A 23,653-nucleotide genomic window follows, 5' to 3' on the forward strand; every position below is an offset into this window, starting at 1 on the left:
AATCTAACCATGTATTTAGATTTTGGATATTGAACCATAATAGGTGAATGTCCAATTTAAAATTTTTAAGTTCTTAGACCACATTCATTCTGTGTCAGAAACCTATGCTGTGTCAAATATTTAATCACAATCCAAATTCAGAGCTGTATCAAGCTTAAATGTTGTGTCCATACTTGCCCCAACTGTTCAGGGTTCGACCTCTGCGGTCGTATCAAGCTGCTCCCTGCGGAGCATTTTATTTGTATTGTCTTGAGGTGATTAGCTGTCAATTTATTTTTAGAAGTTACTATTTTAATAATTTTAAAAATGCTGATTAAGGTAAATTAATTTTAGCTATGATTATGTATGTCATTTTCTATTTGAAGACTTTTATGATGTATTTAGATGGGTTATTATGGTTGCAAACTCCATGGAAATTTGAATTAAAATTATGAGTATGACCATGACTGAGGGAAAGAATTTTTTTTTGGAAAAAGAGGGGAGGGAGGTTAAAAAAATTGGGGAGGGGGGACAATTTTTCTCCTTAAGATATCAGAAATCAAAAAGAAAATCCTTCAAATTGTTTTTTTTTTAAAAAGGGGGGGGGAGGTCAATTTGCAACAGCATAGTGCATTGCACAAAAGCAAAAAAATGAATATAAATTCAAATTATATAACCAATTCTAAGTTCTTTGACTACAGTTATTCTGTGTCAGAAACCTATTATGTGTCAAATATTTAATTACAATCCAAATTCAGACCTGTATCAAGCGCGAATATTGTGTCCATTTTTGCCCCAACTGTTCAGGGTTGGACCTCTGCGGTCATATCCAGCTGCACTCTGTGAAGCAATTTATTTTAATGTTGTCAAGTACAATTGCACTTTGCACTTAGTCTAACGAACTGTAGAATTCAATGTGAGCAGTTAACATTGCAAATTTTTAACAACCAACAATGATGCAAGATTGATTAATGCTATGTCGTTACTGTAGTGGGAGTTATTTACTAGCAAAGATTAATGTGGTTTCAATTTCTGCAGTATTCATCATGTCAAATTTTTCCTACTTAAAAACATGACATTAAATTTCCCAATTTATAAGGTAATTGATTTTTCAGGTGGGTTTGATCGAGCTATTCATATCCTCTCTGTTATGTTTGTTTTTATGTATACTCAACATACCATCTTATTAAACCCAGTCTCATATATTTTTTGTTGATCTTAAATATTGTAAAGTCAGAAATTATTGCTGTATTTTTTATTGCAATTTTGGAAGAATGAACAAAAATGCTAGATTAATTATTGCGATTTCAGAAAAGGTGAATACATATTTACATGTTTGTATCAGATATCAGAATGTGAGTTCTTATTATTGCGATACTCACCAAGCTGCATTATTCACATTAATAAAAACATCGCAATAATTTCTGAATTTACAGTAAAAGAAACAGAATTCTTTTCATTAAAATGAATTTTCTATTTTGACAATGATTTTATACCTCTATTTGACTATAAATAGTTTTGGTTATATATATAACTTTAATCATACATGTGCAGCACTAGCTAGCTCAATGCTCATTTCACATTGTGAAGACAGATTTACTATTTTCACTATTTCAAGATCGACAGACTCAAGACAGGTAAACCATTTGACCATGTCAAGACAGATTAACCATTTTGACTTTGTCAAGACAGGTTAACCATTTCCACAATGTCAAGACAGATTAACCATTTTTGACTATGTCAAGACAGGTTAACCATTTTGACTATGTCAAGACATCTGAACCATTTTGACCATGTCATGACAGCTTAACCATTTTGACCATATCAAGACAGATTAACCATTTTGACCATGTTAAGACAGCTTAACCATTTTGACCATGTCAAGACAGATTAACCATTTTGACCATGTCAAGACAGATTAATAATTTTGACCATGTCAAGACAACTTAACTATTTTGACTTCATGTATGTCAAGACAGATTAACCATTTTGACTATGTCAAGACATATTAACCATTTTGATCATGTCAAGACATCTGAACCATTTTGACCATGTCAAAACAACTTAACCATTTTGACCATGTCATGACAGCTTAACCATTTTGACTACGTGTATGTCAAGACAGATTAACCATGTAGACTATGTCAAGACATATTAATCATTTTGACCATGTCATGACAACTTAACCATTTTGACTACATGTATGTCAAGACAGATTAACCATGTTGACTATGTCAAAACATATTAATCATTTTGACCATGTCAAGACATCTTAACCATTTTGACCATGTCAAGACAGATTAACCATTTTGACCATGTCGAGACAGATTAACCATTTTGACCATGTCAAGACAACTTAACCATTTTGACTTCATGTATGTCAAGACAGATTAACCATTTTGACTATGTCAAGACATATTAACCATTTTTATCATGTCAAGACATCTGAACCATTTTTACCATGTCAAGACAACTTAACCATTTTGACCATGTCATGACAGCTTAACCATTTTGACTTCGTGTATTTCAAGACAGATTAACCATGTTGACTATGTCAAGACATATTAATCATTTTGACCATGTCATGACAACTTAACCATTTTGACTACATGTATGTCAAGATAGATTAACCATGTTGACTTTGTCAAGACATATTTATCATTTTGACCATGTCAAGACATCTTAACCATTTTGACCATATCAAGACAGATTAACCATTTTGACCATGTTGAGACAGATTAACCATTTTGACCATGTCAAGACAACTTAACTATTTTGACTACATGTATGTCAAGACAGAGTTGCGATTTTGACAATGACTATTGAAAGCCAAGGATGTATATGAACGGAAACAATTGAAAAGCTATATGACTAAAAAGATTTAAAAATAATAGCCAAATCCATCTAAGGTCAACTTGCCTGAGGAAGTTGAAACCTTAGTTTCTAAATAAGTACTAAATTTAGAAATGGACTATTTAAGAAAGGTTTGTTATAAATCATGTCAGTACCTAAGTACTGAATACTGAGCTGATGATACCCTAATGGACTGATAGTCCACCTGTCCTGGTATTGACCCAGTGCAGTAAAAAATGATATAGCTATGTTAAAGGCTAATTATAACTATTTTGACTATGGCATTACACACAGTTAAGCAATTTACAATGTGAACTATCAGATCATAGTCAAAATGGTCAAGCTGTCTTCTGAAGACAGCTTGACCATTTTGACTATGATCTGATATTTTCATTTAAGACTTGGCCATTTTGACTATAATTTGGTAATTTCATTTCAGACTTGGCCATTTTGACTATGATCTGATATTTTCATTTGAGACTTGGCCATTTTGACTATGTTTTGTTTTTTTCATTTGAGACTTAGCCATTTTGACTATGATCTGATATTTTTATTTCAGACTTGGCCTTTTGACTATGTTTTGTTTTTTTTTTTCATTTCAGACTTGGCCATTTTGACTCTGATCTGGTATTTTCATTTGTGACTTGGCCATTTTGCCTATGATTTGATATTTTCATTTCAGACTTGGCCATATTAACTATGATTTGATATTTTCATTTCAAACTTGGCCATATTGACTATGATTTGATATTTTCATTTCAGACTTGGGCTTTTTAACTGATTTGGTATTTTCATCTCAGACTTGGCCATTTTGACTATATATGTGAAGACATTTTAACCGTTTTGATTATGTTATGATATTTTCATACCAGACTTGACCACATTTACTATATTTTGATATTTTTCATTTCAGACTTGGCCATTTTGACTATGTCAAGACAGAAGATTTGGAGAAGATTGGTATGGGTAAACCTGCCATCAGGAGGCTGATAGATGCTGTCAAGAAAAAGAAAGCTACCAGACGGTCAAGAATTTTTGACAAAGTAAGATTGTTATGATGTTGTCACGGCAGTCCTAGGAGTTGTTGGTAGTTTACCGCTTGGTTTTTCCGCCAAACTCTTTATACACTAGTTTTCATACGACGCCTTTTTATTTTGAAATAGGTGTACAAACACCAAGTTTATATGTATTTTCTGGATTGTGATTTTCTTAAGTTTCTTTCAGAAAATGGACTGAGTAAATTTTTCGGTAATTTAGAATGCCATTATGCTGTACAATTTTGTATAAATTAGCATAATAATAAATATTCAGCACTACATAGCTACTGTAACATGTGTAAATTAAAAAAAAATTGCTGGTCATTGAACTTCAATCAGTTTGCCTTGTATGTCAATAAAGATGAAACAGTATACAGAATACAGTATACAGTATATTCCAAAGTTTTTGCAAGGCATACATTTTTATAAAAAATTGCAAATATATCCTAATGTCTTGTAGATTTGATCTTTAAGAAAGACAAGAATTAGTGACAAGATAAACTCAAAATGGTTTGGCACTAAAAATCACTAATTCAAAACCTTGTGAAAATAAACCATTTTACAGAATGTATGGTTTGTGATATATCAAATTTTTAAACAGTTGTCTGTCTTAAATTTTTTATTATTATAAATCTGTACTGTGAGGGAATTTTTTTGTGCCATAAAGACAACCATTTCCAAAAAAAAAATGAAAACAACATGTTATGAATTTCATGTGTTTGAACTCCGATAAGAGATGAATGCAATCAATGCATGCATTCATTGCCTTGAATATTCATTTATTAAGATCAATACTGAAAAAGGACTTAAATCTATGACCGCATGATGAATAATAAAAAAAACAAATACTGTAAATTGGTTTATTTTTGGGAGATTGAATTTCATGGTTTCCTTAATTAATAGATCAATTTTAATTGAGGGGAAATAAATCCCGAAAATACCAAAAATATAGCCTTAAATAAAATTTCCCTCTGTACTTTACAAGCATGACAAGTTATCAATTATAAATCAAAGAATGCTTGAAGTTACTGAAAGCAAGCTCTAACTACTTAACCTGCTGATATTAAATAATGCTGTATGTATAATTTACTTTAGTGTGAATAGATATAAGAAGATGTGGTATGAGTGCCAATGAGACAACTCTCCATCCAAGTCAAAATTTATAAAAGTAAACCATTATAGGTCAAAGTACGGCCTTCAACACGGAGCCTTGGCTCACACCGAACAGTAAGCTATAAAGGGCCCCAAAAATTACTAGTGTAAAACCATTCAAACGGGAAAACCAACGGTCTAATCTATATAAAAAATGAGAAACGAGAAACACTTATGAACCACATCAACAAACGACAACTACTGAAGTCCATTTTCACTGAACTAGTACACATTTTTGTTTAGGGGCCAGCTGAAGCTCGCCTCTGTGTTGAAGACCCATTGGTGGCTTTGGGCTGTTTTCTGCTCTTTGGTCGGGTTATTGTCTCTTTGACACATTCCCCATTTCCTTTCTCAATTTTATAACTCATATATATCATTGGTTACTCTTCAGAATAGATAATTTAGAAAAGAAGATGTGGTACGATTGTCAAAGAAACAACTCCTTACCCGAGACCAAATGACAATACAAGTTGTCAACTATAGGTCACCAAACGGCCTTCAACAATGAGCAAAACCCAAACCACACAGCAAGCTATAAAAAGCCCAAAACTGCCAAATGTTAAACAATTTAAACAAGAAAACTAACTGCCAAATGTTAAACAATTCAAACAAGAAAACTAACTGCCAAATGTTAAACATTTCAAACAAGAAAACAAACTGCCTGATTTTTGTAAAATAAATGAAAAACAAATTTAATAAACAACAACAAAAGGACGACCACTGAATTACAGGCTCTTGACTTGGAACAGGCACATACAGAGTGTGATGGGGTTAAACATTTACCTTAGATAGGGATTTGATTTTAATTCTAATTTATAAATGGAAAATATTTAAACATTTCAGATCCTTCCTGGAGGAAAAACAACTACTGATAAATCTGATGGAAAGAAAATTAATTCTCCTGTTGCTAAGGGCAACCAAGACCAAGTGTTGACATGCCTGATCAGTGAGAAATCGTTGTTTCTGCAAGAAAAACTGGGAAATGGTTCATTTGGAGTTGTCCGTAAAGCAGAATGGACCACACTAACAGGGAAAAAGGTATACAACATGAGATAAGATATCCATTCAAATCAAAATAAAAGATCATTTACCTGCAGTCAACACTGAGGTTGTGAGTTCAAACCCCAGTCTTGACAAGGTGTGTTTGACTCCAGTCTTAATTGACTAGGATTGCCAATTTTCCTGCCAAAAGTCAATGGCTGTCTCCGTGTACTCTGGGGATCCTCCACTACTAAAACTAGTCGGCAAGAGTTCTTAAAGTTGTGCTAAAGACCAACAATTAATCAATCAATCATAAGTATCAAATCAAATGGACACCAAAGAGGAAACATTTGAATTAACAGTAACCATGACCATGGTAACAGAATATTTATGTAAAAGAAATTAATGTTATAAGGTATCAAGGGGTCAATCGAAGATCATAGATATAAGTCATAGAAAGACAAAATACACCATGCCCCCCTCCCCCTCCTAAAAAAGACAAATTACAACAACAGTTTATAAAACACTTAAAGCTTCACAGAAAACTTATGATTAGCAAATCCAACCCAACAAAAATGGGTAGTGAATTCAGATGATCAGAAAGGATGAGCAGATCCTGCACTGCTAGTGGCACCAGTAACTTTGCTCATTAAGAAGAAAAGTCGATGATAAATCACATTCTTTATAATTTCATAAACAAACAAATAGAAAATAACAATTTTCCCTTTACCTGTATCACTTCTGTGTAGTTCTTCAAAAATTTGCATGTCACAGCTTTGTAATGAAAACAATGTTGATCTTGACCAATCCTTCATTACTTTGACCTCGACTTATCACCGATGTCAAAATGTTTTTAACTAAACTTATCAAGTACTCCTGGATTACTGGTGAACAAAATAAAAACATAAATTTCTGTCATGAAAAACATACAAATATAATCAGATAAATTCATTTTCTGATTCCCAACAAAATATACCATATGATAGCCTGGGCTCACTACAAAAAAAGCTTCATTTCAGAGCCTTTTATAGCTTACTATGCAGTATGGGTTTTGCTCGTTTTTGAAGGCCTTACATGGAAATATTGTTGCTAACTTCTACCTCATTTGGGAATTTTGGCAACCATACCACATATTCTTATTCTTATATCTCATTGTGGCTGTCAGCTGATATTTTGCAGTAACAAAACGAAATCTGATAATTGGTATATATCAGCATTTTTATAATTGATTTAATGCCAGCGTTTAATGTTCTGAACTGTTTATAGACCAATTAGATTAATAACTAAGAGAATTTTTTCATTCATAAAGATCTACTTAAAATATGAAATTTTAATCTGTGTAAAATATTAACAACATATGTGTGTAGGATATGACTTTAAAGAAGCTAATTTGTAAATCTAATGTTACTGTATACATCTATGATCATATTTAGGAGAAACAATCCATTTAAGGTAGATAGGGTGTCTTTTTCTGAGGATCCCTACAGGGTTGAAGTTGCAAAAATACTTTTTGTTTTAAAAATATTTCACCAAGTTTCTCATTCAATATACAACAAAATACTTAAAACTTGAAATTTAGACATTAAACTATCAAAAAATTAAGTATCTTAAAGTATATTTAAATTTTTCAGAAAAAATCAGTTTAGAATCAAAGGGAGATATTTATACTGAATTTGATATGACAATTTGTGTTTTTTTGATTTTTCAAGTAATAAGGCCTGTGACCCGTTATTGTTATTTGATATTTCAGAAGTATTTATAAGAAGTAATTCTTTCATCGAATTTTAGCCAATTCTATCGCTTAATGCTTCCTCGATAAGGAAAAGTTTCCCCTATATAAACAATATAAAATAATTAAAATATTGTTAATTTCAATGTATTTTAACGAAAAAACAAGGTCTGTGAAAAAAGTACATTGACTCAGAAAAAAGTCTTACAGAAGTTTTAGAAAACTCTTATCGTCGAACATTTAGACACCCCAGCTACCTAAAGTAAACATATTTCTTCCACTCTCAAAATGAAAAATAATCCCAATGTTGATTATGGTATTTAGAAAAAACTTGTCTTTCCTCGTTTGCATTAAGGTATGTGGACTGTTATCAAAAATCAAAATGGTCGTAAAAAGTAAAAATAATGATTTTTGCAAAATCATTTTAGGCAGGGGTGCATTTCCGTGCATCTGTGTCAATATCATCACAGGTTACAGTTTTGGTTATAGGTATATTTGTAATTCACCATGAAGATGTACTTATATATCAACATAAATCTTAGGCCACATGTCCATTACGATGTGAATTAAAAAAAAATAGTATACATGCCAAATTTGGGTTTTGATCCAGATTTAACAGTTGCTGGTCAGATTAAAGTTTTGATTTAAGTAAGTGTACCTTAAGTTGTACTAACATCAACTTGAAACCAGGCATGGGGTAATCGTAATCAGTAATCGTAATCAGCTGTAATCGATTACATTTTGCAGAGTAATCACATGTAATCAGTAATCAAGCATTTTCTGATTACAAGTAATCGTAATGTACTTTAAAGAAAAGTAATCTAATGTAATCGATTACATCTGAATTTAGGTGTAATTGTAATGTAATTGATTACATTAAATTAGCAAAGTAATTGTAATTCAATCAATTACTTTTTAAAGTAATTGACCCCATCCCTGATTGAAACTTAGTACACATGTTCATTATATACTTATGATGTAAACTTTTTATGCCAAATTAACTTTAATTTTTTTGACCAATATTTTATGGTTCACTAAACATGGATATATGATAGAGTGTACAGCACATGGTGTCCTATTCTTTTTTTCTTGTTTGGTAATAAAGCAAACCAAAATGTACTAGCTTTATCTTTGACAATGTTCCAATATAAGAAAAAATTGAAAGAATAAAAACAGTTCAAATCCTTCAAAGAAATTGATTTTGTGAAGAGAGTTCTACAAGTCTTCTAATTTTCCTGAAAGTCATTTTCATAGAAAATTGTTTATTTTTTTAGGTAGGAAATGGATACCTAATAGAAATTTTTTGATTTTTTTTTCTAGATAGTAGCTGTGAAAATTCTAAGAAAAGATGTGTTGGCACTACCAGGTGCTTTTGAAGACTTTGTAAAGGAAGTTAATGCCATGCACACATTATCTCATCCTAACTTGATTAGACTGTATGGGATTGTATTATCAACTCCTCTTATGATGGTATGTACAGATTTTTATTTTAAGCTGACTGTGGATTCATTAATATTTGTCGGAATAAATTTACAGGGATTGAGAAAAACTTCCATTTTTGTGGATATTTGATTTTGTGGTTTTACCAAAGTCTGCACACAAGCTTATAAATGATTTGTTATTAGTTGGACATTTAAATTTGTGGTTCACCTGTACTCACTGAATCCATGAAAACCGATTATCTCAGGAATGATAATGAATCCACAGTAGTAGTAAATATAAGTAAATTGTATACATAAAGATTCAAAGACGAATCCACTAAATATGGACAATTACTATACAATTTATCTGCAATTTTATTTTTATTTTTATGTTTATATTTATTTTCATATTCAATTTTATATCTATTGTATAACGTTTTATTAATTTCTTTACATTTCATATTTATTACAATACAGTCCCAGTCACGGGACGTTCAGGTTTTTACCACATATCTACCATTTTCGGTCAACCGCGAAGTAAACCTCAGTTGTTGTACTTCAGTAATCTATAACAGTATGTAATTGTCCACATGACACCACTCTGTGGCGAAACAAGTAGACACAATAAAAGATACCGCAACTTAGTGACAGCTATAGTGTTGTTATTTTTTTAATCTTTTTGTATACTGACTATGCGATAGAAAACCGCCGCATACAGCTAGGTATCCACTTTTGCTATCCTACAATGTACCATACGACTACCATAGATGGGTGTTGGTTTACTTTTATCTTTTTAAAGTTAATTGCATGTAAAATGCAATCAATGGCAATGGTGCTGTATCTGCCATCTGCAATGATATTGATATCAAACGCTTTATTAAACCTGTAATCTGTATGACATAACGTCATAGACATCAGTCACAGTTACATTTAGCAAACTCTATATTGGAATGACGTCATGTCATAGATATCGGTCACAGTTACAAAATCTTTATCAAACCTGCCATTGGTTTGACGTAATGTCATAGATATCAGTCACCCCTATGCTATATTTCATCATGTCACATTTTCAAAAAGCTTTTTACATAACCATGTATGTTAAGATGAACAGCCTTAAGCACGATCTCAGTTATTTTATGTTTGTTGTAATTTTGATTTTTTATTCCTGTAGGTAACAGAGTTTGCTCCCCTTCGCTTTATAATAGACAAAAAACAGACATTTCCCCATTGGAAATACAATATCTCTCCTAGTTATTATTTTTCCATGACAACTTTCATGTTGTCTTTAGATTAAAATTTTCACAATATCATACAAATTCAGTTTAATATTTAGATTACTTAATTCATAAACTTTTTTTATCCTTATAGGTAACAGAGTTAGCTCCCCTAGGCTCTATGTTAGAAAAACTACACCAGGAACAAGAGAAGATACTGTTATCCTGTCTGTGTGATTATGCCATACAGATAGCAACAGGGATGAGTTATCTGGAATCCAAACGTTTCATACACCGAGATCTGGCTTGCAGGAATGTTTTATTATCCCCTCCAGATAAGGTGAGTACCTATTGGACTAAGTTTGTCAATCACCATGAAATGGCTTACAGACATGTTTTGAATTAAGTATTATTTAAGGATGTTCGCTACTCTGTTTCAAAATAATAAGCTTTTTAAAAGACTGTTATAAATTGATAGTTTATAAATAAAGGGACTAAAAAAGCAGATAAAAATGAAGGGTCCGTGTGCTTGTTTTCGAGATATAAGCCATTGAAAATTTGGCAGGAAATGATTCTCTCTAGATTTTTCATACATTTAACATTGGCATCTTTTTTCTGTCTTAAAGTAAGAAAAAATAAGGATTTAAAAGATTTTCAAAGATGGCATTATAAACTATATTTATTCAAATTATGAAAAGAAAAGTAGGGGTTAGTGGGCAAAATTTTTTAATGGCACTACATGGATAAAACCAGAGGATTCCGAATATCTGGCAAAAATTCAAAAACAAAAGGAGCAAACATCCCTAAGCTTGAAAAATACTTATATGTGACATAACCTGAATAAATATGAAGTTATATTCTGCTGCTCTAAGATTACTTCTTTAACATCTGAAAGTCTAGTAAATGAAAAATTGTCAGTTAATTTTTCAGAATAAGCTTGGGGATTTACCTATCTTGACAACATTAAGGTACCAGATGTTTTAGAGAAATAAACCATTGAAAATTTGGCAGGAAATGATTCTCTAGATTTTTTATGATTGAACATTGGCCCCTTTTTTCTTTCCAAACTATGAAAAAATAACAAGGATTTTATAAGATTTTTAAAAATGGCTTTTTTTAAACTATATGTAATAAAATTACAAAAGAAAAGTAGGGGTTACCATGGAAAATTTTTAATAGCACAACATGGATAAAACCAGAGGATCCGAATATCTGACAAAATGTCAAAAGTAAGATCAGCGGACATCCTAAATGTATGTGGTAAATATACCTCAAAAAAGTTTATTGATATAACTAAGGTTATTGAATATATTTATTTACTTCCAGGTCAAAATAGGAGATTTTGGATTGATGAGGGCTTTACCAAACCAAGAAGACCATTATGTCATGTCAGATCAAAAGAAAATTCCATTTGCATGGTAAATCTACAAGTTTGAAATTAAGAATACAATATTGTTAGGCCATATAAAAATTTTTGTTAATCCTAAGGCCAGTTTTCTAAATTTCAGATGAGACTAGGAGGTACTTTTTTTTTTTTATATATTTTGCCTTATGTCTACATTTTCTAAATATCAGATGAGGCTAGGAGATATTTTTGTTATTTTCCAACAAAAAATGAAACTACTCTTTATAATTTGTTGTCTGTTAGGGCTATTCCAGAAATAAATAAATGTAAGGGGGGGGGGGGGGTCAGAAGGCACTTTTTATTTAACCCTGCCATGAATAAAATTTTAATTGATTATTTCATGTAACTGTTAAGGCTATTTATGTAAAATAACCACCACCCATCAAATATTGATAAAAGTGCCTTTTGATCCCCCATTCAATTTATTCTGGAAATTCTTTATAAATATCGTGATATTTTTATGATAAATTATGACTGCAAATGCCGGAATATTTTACGATGTTTTATTATAATGAAAATTGCTACGTATAGGTTTCGCAACAATAATAACTAATATTTTAAATTTATATACATATTGCATTATCTATCTGGATAGCATTAAGGTACCAGCACTGTTCAACAATTCCAATGATAAATGCACACAAAAATTTCTGAAATTGCAGTAATTCTTGCACTTAGATTATTTCAAAAATCAAAAATAGTCTTTGAGTCAGGTTTTGAGTAGATGAGAGAGGACCTGAGGTCCTAATTTTTTTTTATATTTTGCCTTATGTCTACACTGGAGAGGTAATCTCATTTGCATATCAAATTTAGACATTTAATTTCATATATAATTTTCATGTAATTTCCATGTTTAATTTCAAACCAACAATTAAAAAAAAAAAAAGATCAGAATGTTGAATTTTGTATTTTTAATATTTTTGTCGAGCCTTCGACTTTAGTCGAAAAAGCGAGACATAGCGATCCTACATTCCGTCGGCGGCGGCGTCCACAAATATTCACTCTGTGGTTAAAGTTTTTGAAATTTTAATAACTTTCTTAAACTATCCTGGATTTCTACCAAACTTGGACAGAAGCTTGTTTATGATCATAAGATAGTATCCAGAAGTAAATTTTGTAAAAATAAAATATCATTTTTTACGTATTTTACTTATAAATGGACTTAGTTTTTCTGCCGGGAAATATTACATTCACTCTGTGGTTAAAGTTTTTAAAATTTTAATAACTTTCTTAAACTATCCTGGGTTTGTACCAAACTTGGACAGAAGCTTGTTTATGATCATAAGATAGTATCCAGAAGTAAATTTTGTAAAAAAATAAATCCATTTTTTCCTTATTTTACTTTTAAATGGACTTAGATTTTCTGCCAGGAAACAACACATTCACTCTGTGGTTAAATATTTTTAAAATTTTAATAACTTTCTTATACTATTTTGGATTTGTATCAAACTTGGACAGAAGCTTGTTTATGATCAAAAGCTAGTATCTAGAATGAAATTTTGTAAAAAAATAAATCCATTTTTTCCGTATTTTACTTTTAAATGGACTTAGATTTTCTGCCAGGAAACAACACATTCACTCTGTGGTTAAAGTTTTTAGAATTTTAATAACTTTTTTATACTATTTTGGATTTGTACCAAACTTGGACAGAAGCTTGTTTATGATCAAATGCTAGTATCTAGAAGGAAATTTTGTTTTCTTCCAGTTAACATTACATTCAGTCTGCAGTTAAAGTTTTTAAACATTTATTAGAATCATAAATTATCCTGGATTTTTACCAAACTTCGACAGAAGCTTCTTACAATCAAAAGATAGTATCAAGAGGAATATTTTTATTGATTTACTTCCTCATTTTTGTTGAGCCTGCGATTAACAGAAAAAGTAGGCGAGACACTGGGTTCCGTGGAACCCTTACGATTTTTCAGTTATATATTTGATGAATTTCAGAAAATTATCATATTTATTGGCAAAAATTTGACATGAATAAAATTTATATCTTTAAAGTGACCAGCTGATTTTGATGTGTATTATTTAAATGTTATTTATTTGAAGTCATCCAATTTGGTAAGTTAAGACACCCAAACACATTTTTACATTATTTTGACATCTTCCTTAAAGTATTTGGCAAAAATTTGGATTTTTTTTTCAGTTCATCTGCTTGTCATTATGTATGCATCCAATATTAATTTTATGGGATAATAAAAGTACAGCCTGTCAAAATATTTTGATTCTTTTACATATGGTCATGGATCATTAATAACTGATTGTGCTTCATTTTAATTTAACAATTAATCATTAATTGTATAGATATAAAAGAGAGGAGAAATATACCAAAGGGTTATTCAAACTCATAAGGGCTATTCCATTAAAATGTATGTGGGAGGGTAGGAAGGGACTTTTAAAATATCCCTACAACCAAGAACCATTTTTTAGATAATTTTGCATAATGGTAATAGACGCATACTGAAAAAAGACCCATGACCCACATTCAATAATTAAACTTCCCTTCCTACCCTCCCACATACATTTTAATGGAATAGCCCTAAGTTGAAAATGATCTGACAATGCCATGGCATAGAATGAAAAGCCACCTACAGACTGAGCAACAAATGGGGGTAATCTTGGGGGCTCCTGAAGGGTAGGCAGATCCTGCTCCACTTGTTTTGGCACCCTTTGTAAATTATGTAAATGATAGACTGAGTATTGATTCTTTATATACATACAACTTGTTCCTATATGATACTTGGACTATGATATATTACATTTCAATGCATTTGTATGCAGCATATTGAGTTATTTCCCATTTTGTTGTAGTATACAGTGCATTCTATATATTTGAATACTGTAAATTAAGAAATTATTGTGTTCATTTATTATTGAGGTTGTTGGATAATCGATAAAAATGCCAGTTGAATTATTGCGTTTTCAGGAAATTCTACATACAAATCATGCTATCAAAATTTTAAATGGAAGGTTTTATTTTTGTGACACAATTTTTGCAATAATAAAAGCATTGCAAAAAATTTCTCAATTTTACAGTACATTGAGAGGGTTGTATAAAAAAAAAAGATAACAAAATTATTTATTTTTCTCTATGTTTTTAAGATGTGGAGGTGCTTAACTTTGAATTTAAATGAACTATGAACTTTAAAAAAAAATGTTGTTAACAATTAAAAGTCGTATTTGTGTTGATTATCCATCAATCGCAAGAATAGATTGTTGATAGGACAAAATTATGCATTCAAGAAAACAATTGTCAATAAAATCATTCTGGTTGTATAATACATGTAGTGCAATTTCAATAATTGAAGGATACAAACAACAATGTCATACGGTGGATTCAATGTTATTTGTGGGATACAGATTTTTCGTGGATTTTGTGGGTAGAAGGAAACCACAAATTTAAATGTTCAACAATGTACAAAATGTCTATAGGCTGCTATGCAGACTTTGGCATAAACCAGGAAATCAAATATCCACAAAAATACAATTTTTCCTCAATCGACGAAAGTTGGTAATAACACAAATAAATGATTCACCGTATTACCAGTGGAATATACCAAGATACAGTCAGAGTGAATTACCTACACTGACCAGATTTTCCTTTGGAAATTCATTGATTTTAAACTAAATCACCTAATGTGTAAAGCTGAAAACAAAAATGTATGAATTGTCTCCCTTTAAACATGTTGTTTTAAATACTTTCTGAAAATTTATTTCACTTATAAAGTATCCATAGGTTAAATGATATTGAAATATCATTTTAACATAAAATTTGCTGTTACAAAATTTTGAAAATTATTTAAAATTAAGGAATATATCTCCCTCATGTAAAACTCTTGATTCCTAGCCTGGCTTTGGCTATACTTTTTGTCTTTTTGGTGTATAAGTTTTGGATTTTAAAATATTTTAGATGAGTATCTCTGATCAAGAGACATTTATTGTAGAAATAAGCATCTGGGGCAGTTAAATTGGTATTATTAATGTTATGAAATAATAATTTATGAAGATTATAGGAAATTTTTATATTGTTTATTAGGTGTGCCCCTGAAAGTTTAAAGATCCGTGTTTTTTCTCACGCCAGCGATACCTGGATGTTTGGCGTTACCTTGTGGGAGATGTTTACATACGGAGCAGAGCCGTGGATGGGATACAATGGTTCTCAGGTATACTTAATACCACAGACGAAGAAACAGATTAAAATGCTCATCAATTGTATTGACATAGAAACCTGCTTTAAAATCGGAAATAGAATGAGCTTTCATCTTTCTATTAAAAAGAATTGCATTTCAATGATCACAGACAAAAAAACAAATTGAAAATTGCTAATCAATGGAAATAACACGGAAACCTGCATTAAAATCGGAAATATAATGAGCTTTCATCCTGCAATTGAAAAGATTTACATTTCAATGATTTAAATTTTTTGCAAATTTTTTGCAAATTGATTCTTTTAGATTATAGAGATTTTCAAAAAGTTTGCACTCATTAGATTTTGAATTCATTAAATATGATTTAATTTTTCAGCAAATAGTTTCTATTTCAAATTAAATTTTATTTTATAAATCTTTCATAGTTGTAGATTTTAGATTTTCAAAAAGTTTGCACTCATTAGATTTTGAATTCATTAAATACGATTTAATTTTTTTGGCAAATAGTTTCTATTTCAAATTAAATTTTATTTTTGAATCTTTCATAGTTGTAGATTTTAGTGATTTTCAAAAAGTTTGCACTCATTAGATTTTAAATTCATTAATATTTTTTGGCAAAAAGTTTCTATTTCAAATTAAATTTTATTTTTTAAATCTTTCATAGTCATGACAGTTGTAGATTTTCGAGATTGTCAAAAGTTAAGCACTCATTAGATTTTGAATTCATTAAATATGATTTAATTCTTTGGCAAATAGTTTCTATTACAAATAAAAAAAAATTTGAATCTTTCATAGTTGTAGATTTTAGAGATTTTTAAAAAGTTAGCACTCATTAGATTTTGAATTCACAGTAAACAGATAAACACATAACATCCTGTAATGAAAGAATGCAGAAGTACAAAACTGTTGAGGGTGTAGATGGGGGTTTACAGAATAGAGAATAATGGGCAAAAAATGCAAAGAATAGAGAAAATGGACCAAAAAAAATAAGGAATTGAAAATAATGAGGTGCTAAAACATAAAGAATAATGGACAAATAGTATAAAGAATAGAGGAAAATGCACTAAAAAATTGCAGAATACAGAAATGAAGGACCCCCATCCAGTCCCTCATTGATTTGTTCTGAACTATTGAAACTTTAGATATATAACCATTGTCTAAATGAGAGATTTAAATATTGATTTTTAAGTACGCTGGATCAATTTCAACAGATCAGCTTTTGTCACAGTCAATAATAAAAATAGGAAAAAAATTCTTTTACAGATTCTACATAAAAATATAGGTTTTAGTTTTATGGCAAAGGATTATGATATTTCTCTTCTTTAGTAACATTTAGTTCAATTTTAAATTTTCATCATTCACAAGAATTTCAAAAATCTAAAACTTAACTATTGAGAGTGGAGAAATATTGGTACTCACAAGCAAACAGAAGGAGCATATATTTTCAGTCTTTTTAGAATTTGATCTCTTATGACAATAAGTTTTGCAACCGTCAACCAAGAGGTAAATATCCTTTCTCGTACAGCAACATAATATTTTCCACAGGATGTAACGAAGATTTGAAAATAGCATGCAATATTCTGTGATATTGCACTAGTGCAAAAATAGCTTCAAATTATCAATGTCATCAATGACAAAAATGCGCTTTAAAAAGGGATTATTGCATGAATATCGATGAATATTATCCATAGCAGAATAAAAATTAAACTTCAAAATTTGTGCAATATAAAAAAATACTTAAGGATGTTCTCTCCTCTTGTTTTTTAATTTTTGCCAGATATTCAGAATCTTCTGGTTTTATCCATGTAGTGCCATTAAAAATTTTGCCCGTTAACCCCTACTTTTCTTTTCATAATTATATAACATATAGTTCAAAAAGCCATATTTGAAATCTTATAAAGTCCTTGTTATTTTTTTCTTTGTTTTTGAAAGAAAAAAGTGCCAATGTTAAATGTATGAAAAATCTAGAGAGAATCATTTCCCGCTAAATTTTCATTGGCTTATATCTTGAAAACAAGCACATGGACCCTTCATTTTTTTCTCCTTTTTTAGTTTCCTTTATTCACATACTATCAATTTATAATAGTCTTTTAAAAAGCTTGTTATTTTGAAACAAGAGTAGTGAACATCCTTAAACAAAATTTGCCAGTATTCATGCAATAGCCTCAAATTATAATTACTGTAAATTCAGAAATTATTGCGTGCATTTATTATTGCGATTTTGTCATTTTAGACTAAATTGCGATTTAAATTTTTGCGATATTGAGAAACATCCTGCTTAATTCAAATAAAAAATGTCAAAATGCGAGTTTAAATTATTGCGAATATAACCCTGTCGCATTTTTCGCAATAATAAAAACATCGCAATAATTTCTGAATTTACAGTATTATGTAAATTTTCTATTCTATAGATCCTACATATGATTGATGTAGAAGGGAAACGACTCCAGCGACCTAACCATTGTCCAAATGATATTTACCAGTTGATGTTACAATGCTGGTCATACAAGCCACAGGATAGACCCACATTCCCTGCTCTTAAAGATTTTCTCTGTGAGGTACGAATAATAATGATTATATTCTACTTCACTTCTAATTTCTCTGTAATAAATAACAAACAAATATATAAAGGATTGAGATGGCACACCAACCAGTTTTAATTATATAATATTTGACATTGTATTTCGATAGAGTCCAAAACGGTTGACTTCCTCAATGAACAGTAACATGCATCTACAAAATAAAAGACAAAATGTTAGAAAAATTGGTATCATGTTACTACATGCAAATTGTTATTAATATACTTGTCGAAATGGTTATTAAGTGTGAATTTATCTCGATAAATGAAAAAGGCGGGAGAACAACCTTTTATAGTTGAGTAGACCGAACTACTTACCAAAAAAAAGTGCAAGCAAATACATACGCTAAAGGTTCAAAATGAAATAAATTTTCTCTTGTCAGACAATGGATTTCAGTTTCTTTTGGTAGACTAGGTTAGTTATTTCATATTGGTTACTGGTATACATAGCACTGTGCATCATTTTATAAGGCCCAGTCTGCGATAGTAGGGGGTATTATTTTTTACTGTTTGTATGTCTGTTGGTCCATCTCTATCCTTCTGTTAGTCCATCCCAAAATATTTTTGGTAAAGGAATCTAACCATGAAGTTTGGGTCACCTCAACTTGAAACTTAGTACACATTTTCATCATGCGAACATTTTAAAATATATGTCAATTTAGGGGTTTGGCACAGATTTTAGGGTTCTTTATTACAGTGTTCCAGCTAGGATTTCAAAAGGGCAGGGTGCCAATCCTGAAAAAGGGCATTTAAGGCGTGATATGATTATATGAAAAGGGCATGTTTTAATAAAGATATTAATCAAACATTGTCTTTATTCATTGAATCAATGGTTATATATATTCAAGTACAACATGATTAGCCCAGATAAAACTCTATCTGTCTACCTTTTATGCTGAAAAAACTTGTCAACCACCTTGTCACACAAGTTTTCAAGGCATTGCTTGTCACAGTATAGCTTTATATGCAGTATGTTTTGCAGGGTTTCCTGCTTTATTCTGTTTCTATGGTCATACAAGTTATACCTGGGAGAGACCCTTTCAGTCTCTGCTGTGCCTAAAGGCAATACAGCAGCTGTGATCAGTAAATGCACAATGTTAGGATATAGTGAACAGTGAAAATTTGTATTAAAAATAAAGAATACAGAAAAAGATGACCAAGGCACTCTGCTACAAACGCCCTCTTTAACTTTTCCCATAATTCAAAAGGCCTAAACACATAAATTATAAAGCCAGAGTATGTAGACATATTTTAGAATATCTTAAGTACATAACTCAATGCTAGGAAAAAATAAAAAAGAGTTATCTTTCTTTATTCGGGTGTGCTCCTTCTTTGGAGGATTATACACAGTACATAGAAGAAGTAAATATGATTAACATGGCGGCTGGTTTTGTTATTTTCGTATCAAAAGTGAGGGCAGGCAAAGACAAATACGTCTGAATTTGCTAAAAAGTTTTACGGAAAACAAGTAAAACGATGTTTTTAACAAGTTGATTATGGTTTTCGTTTTTCTGTCAATTACGTTTCCTCCATGAAACTACGGTAAACATCGCAAATTGTGTAGTCGTATTAACATTTCTTCATGCCGACTGACCAATTCTATTTGAATGAATTAATGTTGATGATCATTAATGACCCATCCGATAAACGGATTACCTGTAACAACAGATTATGACACCTGTTGTAACCGTTGATTAGCTTGGGGTCGTAAACAAAATCATAAACTTGCCGCATGGTAAAATTTTGTAATGGCGGATCATAACATTTATAAAGAACAAAATAAAATACAATCGATCTTCAAAAAGGCAGGGCGCCCTGGAAACTGCAAAAAAGGCACAGGGCGGCACTCGGGAAAGGGCGGGCGGACCGCCCTGTTTCAACGGCCTAGCTGGAACACTGTTTAAACACATGTACAGAAATGTAATAGTGCCAGCCGGTCATGGTGTCCTATGGATTTTATATATTGTATTCACCATTAAACCAAAATTCCTTTAACATATCAATTTGTAATTATGGCATGCATTATGATTTTTTATGAATTTGTATTTCAATAGGTAAGACCACAAGATGTGAAAGTCGTGCAATCTTTTAGCGAAGATGGAAAACTGAAAGTAGATGAGGGGGACTATATCACTATTCTAGATGGCAGGTGAGACAAGAGTTACTTCCCATTGTGTTAAAGAGTTACTCCCCTTAGTTAAATGTTATTTGATCTACTCACAGACAAACTATAGATATCACACATTCACAAATGGTAGTTTCATTTCTGTATTCTTTAATTTTTTTCGCTCATTATTCTTTATCTTTAAAATGAATGGCTATTTTATAATTGCTTGATAACTGTATTCTAGACATTGATCTTTTCTGTAATCAGTATTTTTTTACCTAATTATTTAATTTTTGCAGTTATTCTTTATATTTTAGCACTCCATTATTCTGTATTCTTTATTTTTTTTTTGCCCATTATTCTCTATTCTGTAAACCCAATCCACACCCTCTTATTACTCTTGGTAATGTATTGAACAATGTTGAACAATTTAGTTAGTTTTTGTGTAGTTTACTCTATCTGAAAAAGTATGTATCGGTGGAAATAATTCAATTTATTTTGATTCCGTCTTCATTTTTATGCCCCGCCTATGATAGTAGTAAGGGCATTATGTTTTCTGGTCTGTGAGTCTGTTTGTCTGTCCGTCCATCTGTGCCGCTTCAGGTTAAAGTTTTTGGTCAAGGAAGTTTTCGATGAAGTTGAAGTCCAATTAACTTGAAACTTAGTACACATGTTCCCTATGATATGATCTTTCTAATTTCAATGCCAAATTAGAGTTTTGACCCCAATTTAACGGTCCACTGAACATAGAAAATGATAGTGTGAGTGGGGCATCCGTGTACTATGGACACATTTTTGTTAGAAACTAAAAATGAATTCTTATTTTATTTCCAGACCAGACTGTTATTGGTGGAAAGGACAAAACAAGCGATCACTTGAAGTAGGCATGTTTCCACGACAGTGTGTCGATCCTCAGCGAAAGTTAGCTCGTATGTAACACTTTGGCAGTCTTCACATAATAATTTTGATGTGTTATTGAACACATAAATTGTGTATTTTCTCAGGTCTAATTCTGAAGGAAATAGTTGTTGTATAGAATGTATTGTATGGCTGTGCATTTCGATTGATTGGGTACTATAAATGTTTAAGTGTATTTTATGGTGAAAATAGTAGCATTATAGGGAACAAAGTTATCATAGAACTAAGCAAAGGAGATAATTCAATTAAAGATTGGTTTAAGATTGCAAAAAGGGGAATCTGGCCTTTTGGTCTTAAAACTTTACTCAGTACTCAAGAGTACAGAATCTGTTCACGAAACACCAAATTCAATATTTTGATTGGTTTTAGTCACTGAATATAAGTAAATATATTACCATACTTGTCAAGAAAGGTACAGTTTGAGTACTAGTTGGTCTATCTACTACTAAGGACAAAGGGAGAGAATTTTTTTTCAAAATATTGGTTTAATATTTTTCTATGCTGAATGCAATGAAAATATTTAATTAAATTTTACAATGCACAATAAAAGCAATATTTTCTGCCTTTTGACTCAAAATTAATATGATTGCCTCTGGACTTCTTAAGATTATCTTCTTCTTAAATCTACTGTTTTCTTAAGTGGTTCAGAGAATAAATGGAAATGAATCAAAACTATTGAATAGTTAAGTTCTAAAATTGTTTTTAATTTAAAAGTATTTGCTGGGAAATATTCTTCCTTGATTTTTCATACATTTCGTATTAACTGAATGGTGATGGGTAAGAAAATGTTGAAAAATGACTAAATTTCAATATATTTCGCCATGTGTGTGTCAATTAGATGTATGTTTTAAAAACCAATGTAAGACATATAGACGTTGACAAGCTAAAGCAAGAATGCATTGCATTGCATAAAAAATTCTGTAGGAAATACACAATATTTGGTAGATCATAGACATGATAGAGATATAGAGACAAAATGAATTTCAATCATCTTAAAACCAAAAAAATAATGTTTTGTAATTTCAGAGACAGACATAAGTAAACCATTAAAGAACAGTTTCATACACACTGGTCATGGCGACCCCGGAGGAAAGTCGTGGGGAAGCCCTACAGAGATTGATGAGTAAGATCTTTATTTAAACACATTTATGTAGAAATATGGAGATGTTGTATGATTACCCATGAGACAACTATTCATACACCAAAGGAAAAAGATGTTAACAACTACAGGGTCACTGTACAGCCTTTAAAAATTAGCAAAACCCATACTTTATAGAAGCCTATAAAATTTCCTTCTGAAATGAAGCTTCATCTTCCTTAGAGCATCCTCTGTACTAAAGTTGTAATTATTTTTTGGCTTATCTTTATTATAGTGTTAATGTTTTTCATGATGGATAAGTACTGTAAATTCAGAAATTATTGCGTGCATTTATTATTGCGATTTTAGGAGAATGGACAAAAAAGCGAGATTCATTATTGCGACGTCAGGAAAATCTGCATACAGATATATTTATCAGATATCAAAATGCAAGTTCTTATTATTGCGATACTCACACAGTCGCATTATTCGCATTGATAATAACCTCGCAATAATTTCTAAATTTACAGCATTATTTTTAGTCTCATTACCATATAGGGTGATTCCATTAAAAAATCAATTGACAGATTTAATCGTGCACTTTCCTGTAAATTTCCTTTGTTACTATGCTAATACTATTAAGTCACAGTAAGAACCAATTTTTCAATGACTACATTTAAGCTGATTGACCCTGGGTCAACAGGTGAAAGTCATTCATAAAAAAAAATCATGGTTGGTGTATCTTCCTGGGTTTGAGTCAATTACAACAAAACAGGTTGATTGATGTGGAGTTAGTAAAAAAAAGTCTTGATTTACATACTTAAAATTTGTTAAAAATGCATTTAATATTTTGCTTCACTGGTATTATCATTTTTTATATGCAGGATCCCGGATAATCTGTTTCTAGTAGCATTTCTGGTCCTTTTTCCCCTACCTTTAACTATTTTTTGCTTGGTACTCCTAAAGAGAGTAAACTTGATAAATTTTGTTGTCTTATTGTGATGTCGCTGAAAACTTTTCATTCACACATTATGATGTTACTAATGAGTT

The 23,653-nt window shown here is 30.9% G+C and overlaps 1 protein-coding gene across 4 annotated transcripts in view; it reads left to right on the forward strand.

The window, feature by feature from the left end:
- The window catches only part of LOC127720335 (activated CDC42 kinase 1-like), a 56,319-nt gene that overhangs the window by 27,178 nt on the left and 5,488 nt on the right, over positions 1 to 23,653 (forward strand). For all 4 annotated transcript variants that reach the window (XM_052226905.1, XM_052226906.1, XM_052226904.1 and 1 more), the window contains 10 exons: positions 3,746 to 3,875; positions 5,865 to 6,059; positions 9,052 to 9,201; positions 10,521 to 10,706; positions 11,693 to 11,784; positions 15,811 to 15,937; positions 18,334 to 18,480; positions 20,555 to 20,649; positions 21,442 to 21,536; positions 22,552 to 22,648. In XM_052226905.1, the coding sequence (XP_052082865.1) occupies positions 3,746 to 3,875; positions 5,865 to 6,059; positions 9,052 to 9,201; positions 10,521 to 10,706; positions 11,693 to 11,784; positions 15,811 to 15,937; positions 18,334 to 18,480; positions 20,555 to 20,649; positions 21,442 to 21,536; positions 22,552 to 22,648 (1,314 nt within the window). The remainder of the gene's footprint in view (positions 1 to 3,745; positions 3,876 to 5,864; positions 6,060 to 9,051; positions 9,202 to 10,520; positions 10,707 to 11,692; positions 11,785 to 15,810; positions 15,938 to 18,333; positions 18,481 to 20,554; positions 20,650 to 21,441; positions 21,537 to 22,551; positions 22,649 to 23,653) is intronic.

The sequence above is a fragment of the Mytilus californianus genome, unplaced genomic scaffold (genome assembly GCF_021869535.1).
Source record: "Mytilus californianus isolate M0D057914Y unplaced genomic scaffold, xbMytCali1.0.p SCAF_11, whole genome shotgun sequence".
Classification (NCBI taxonomy): domain Eukaryota; kingdom Metazoa; phylum Mollusca; class Bivalvia; order Mytilida; family Mytilidae; genus Mytilus; species Mytilus californianus.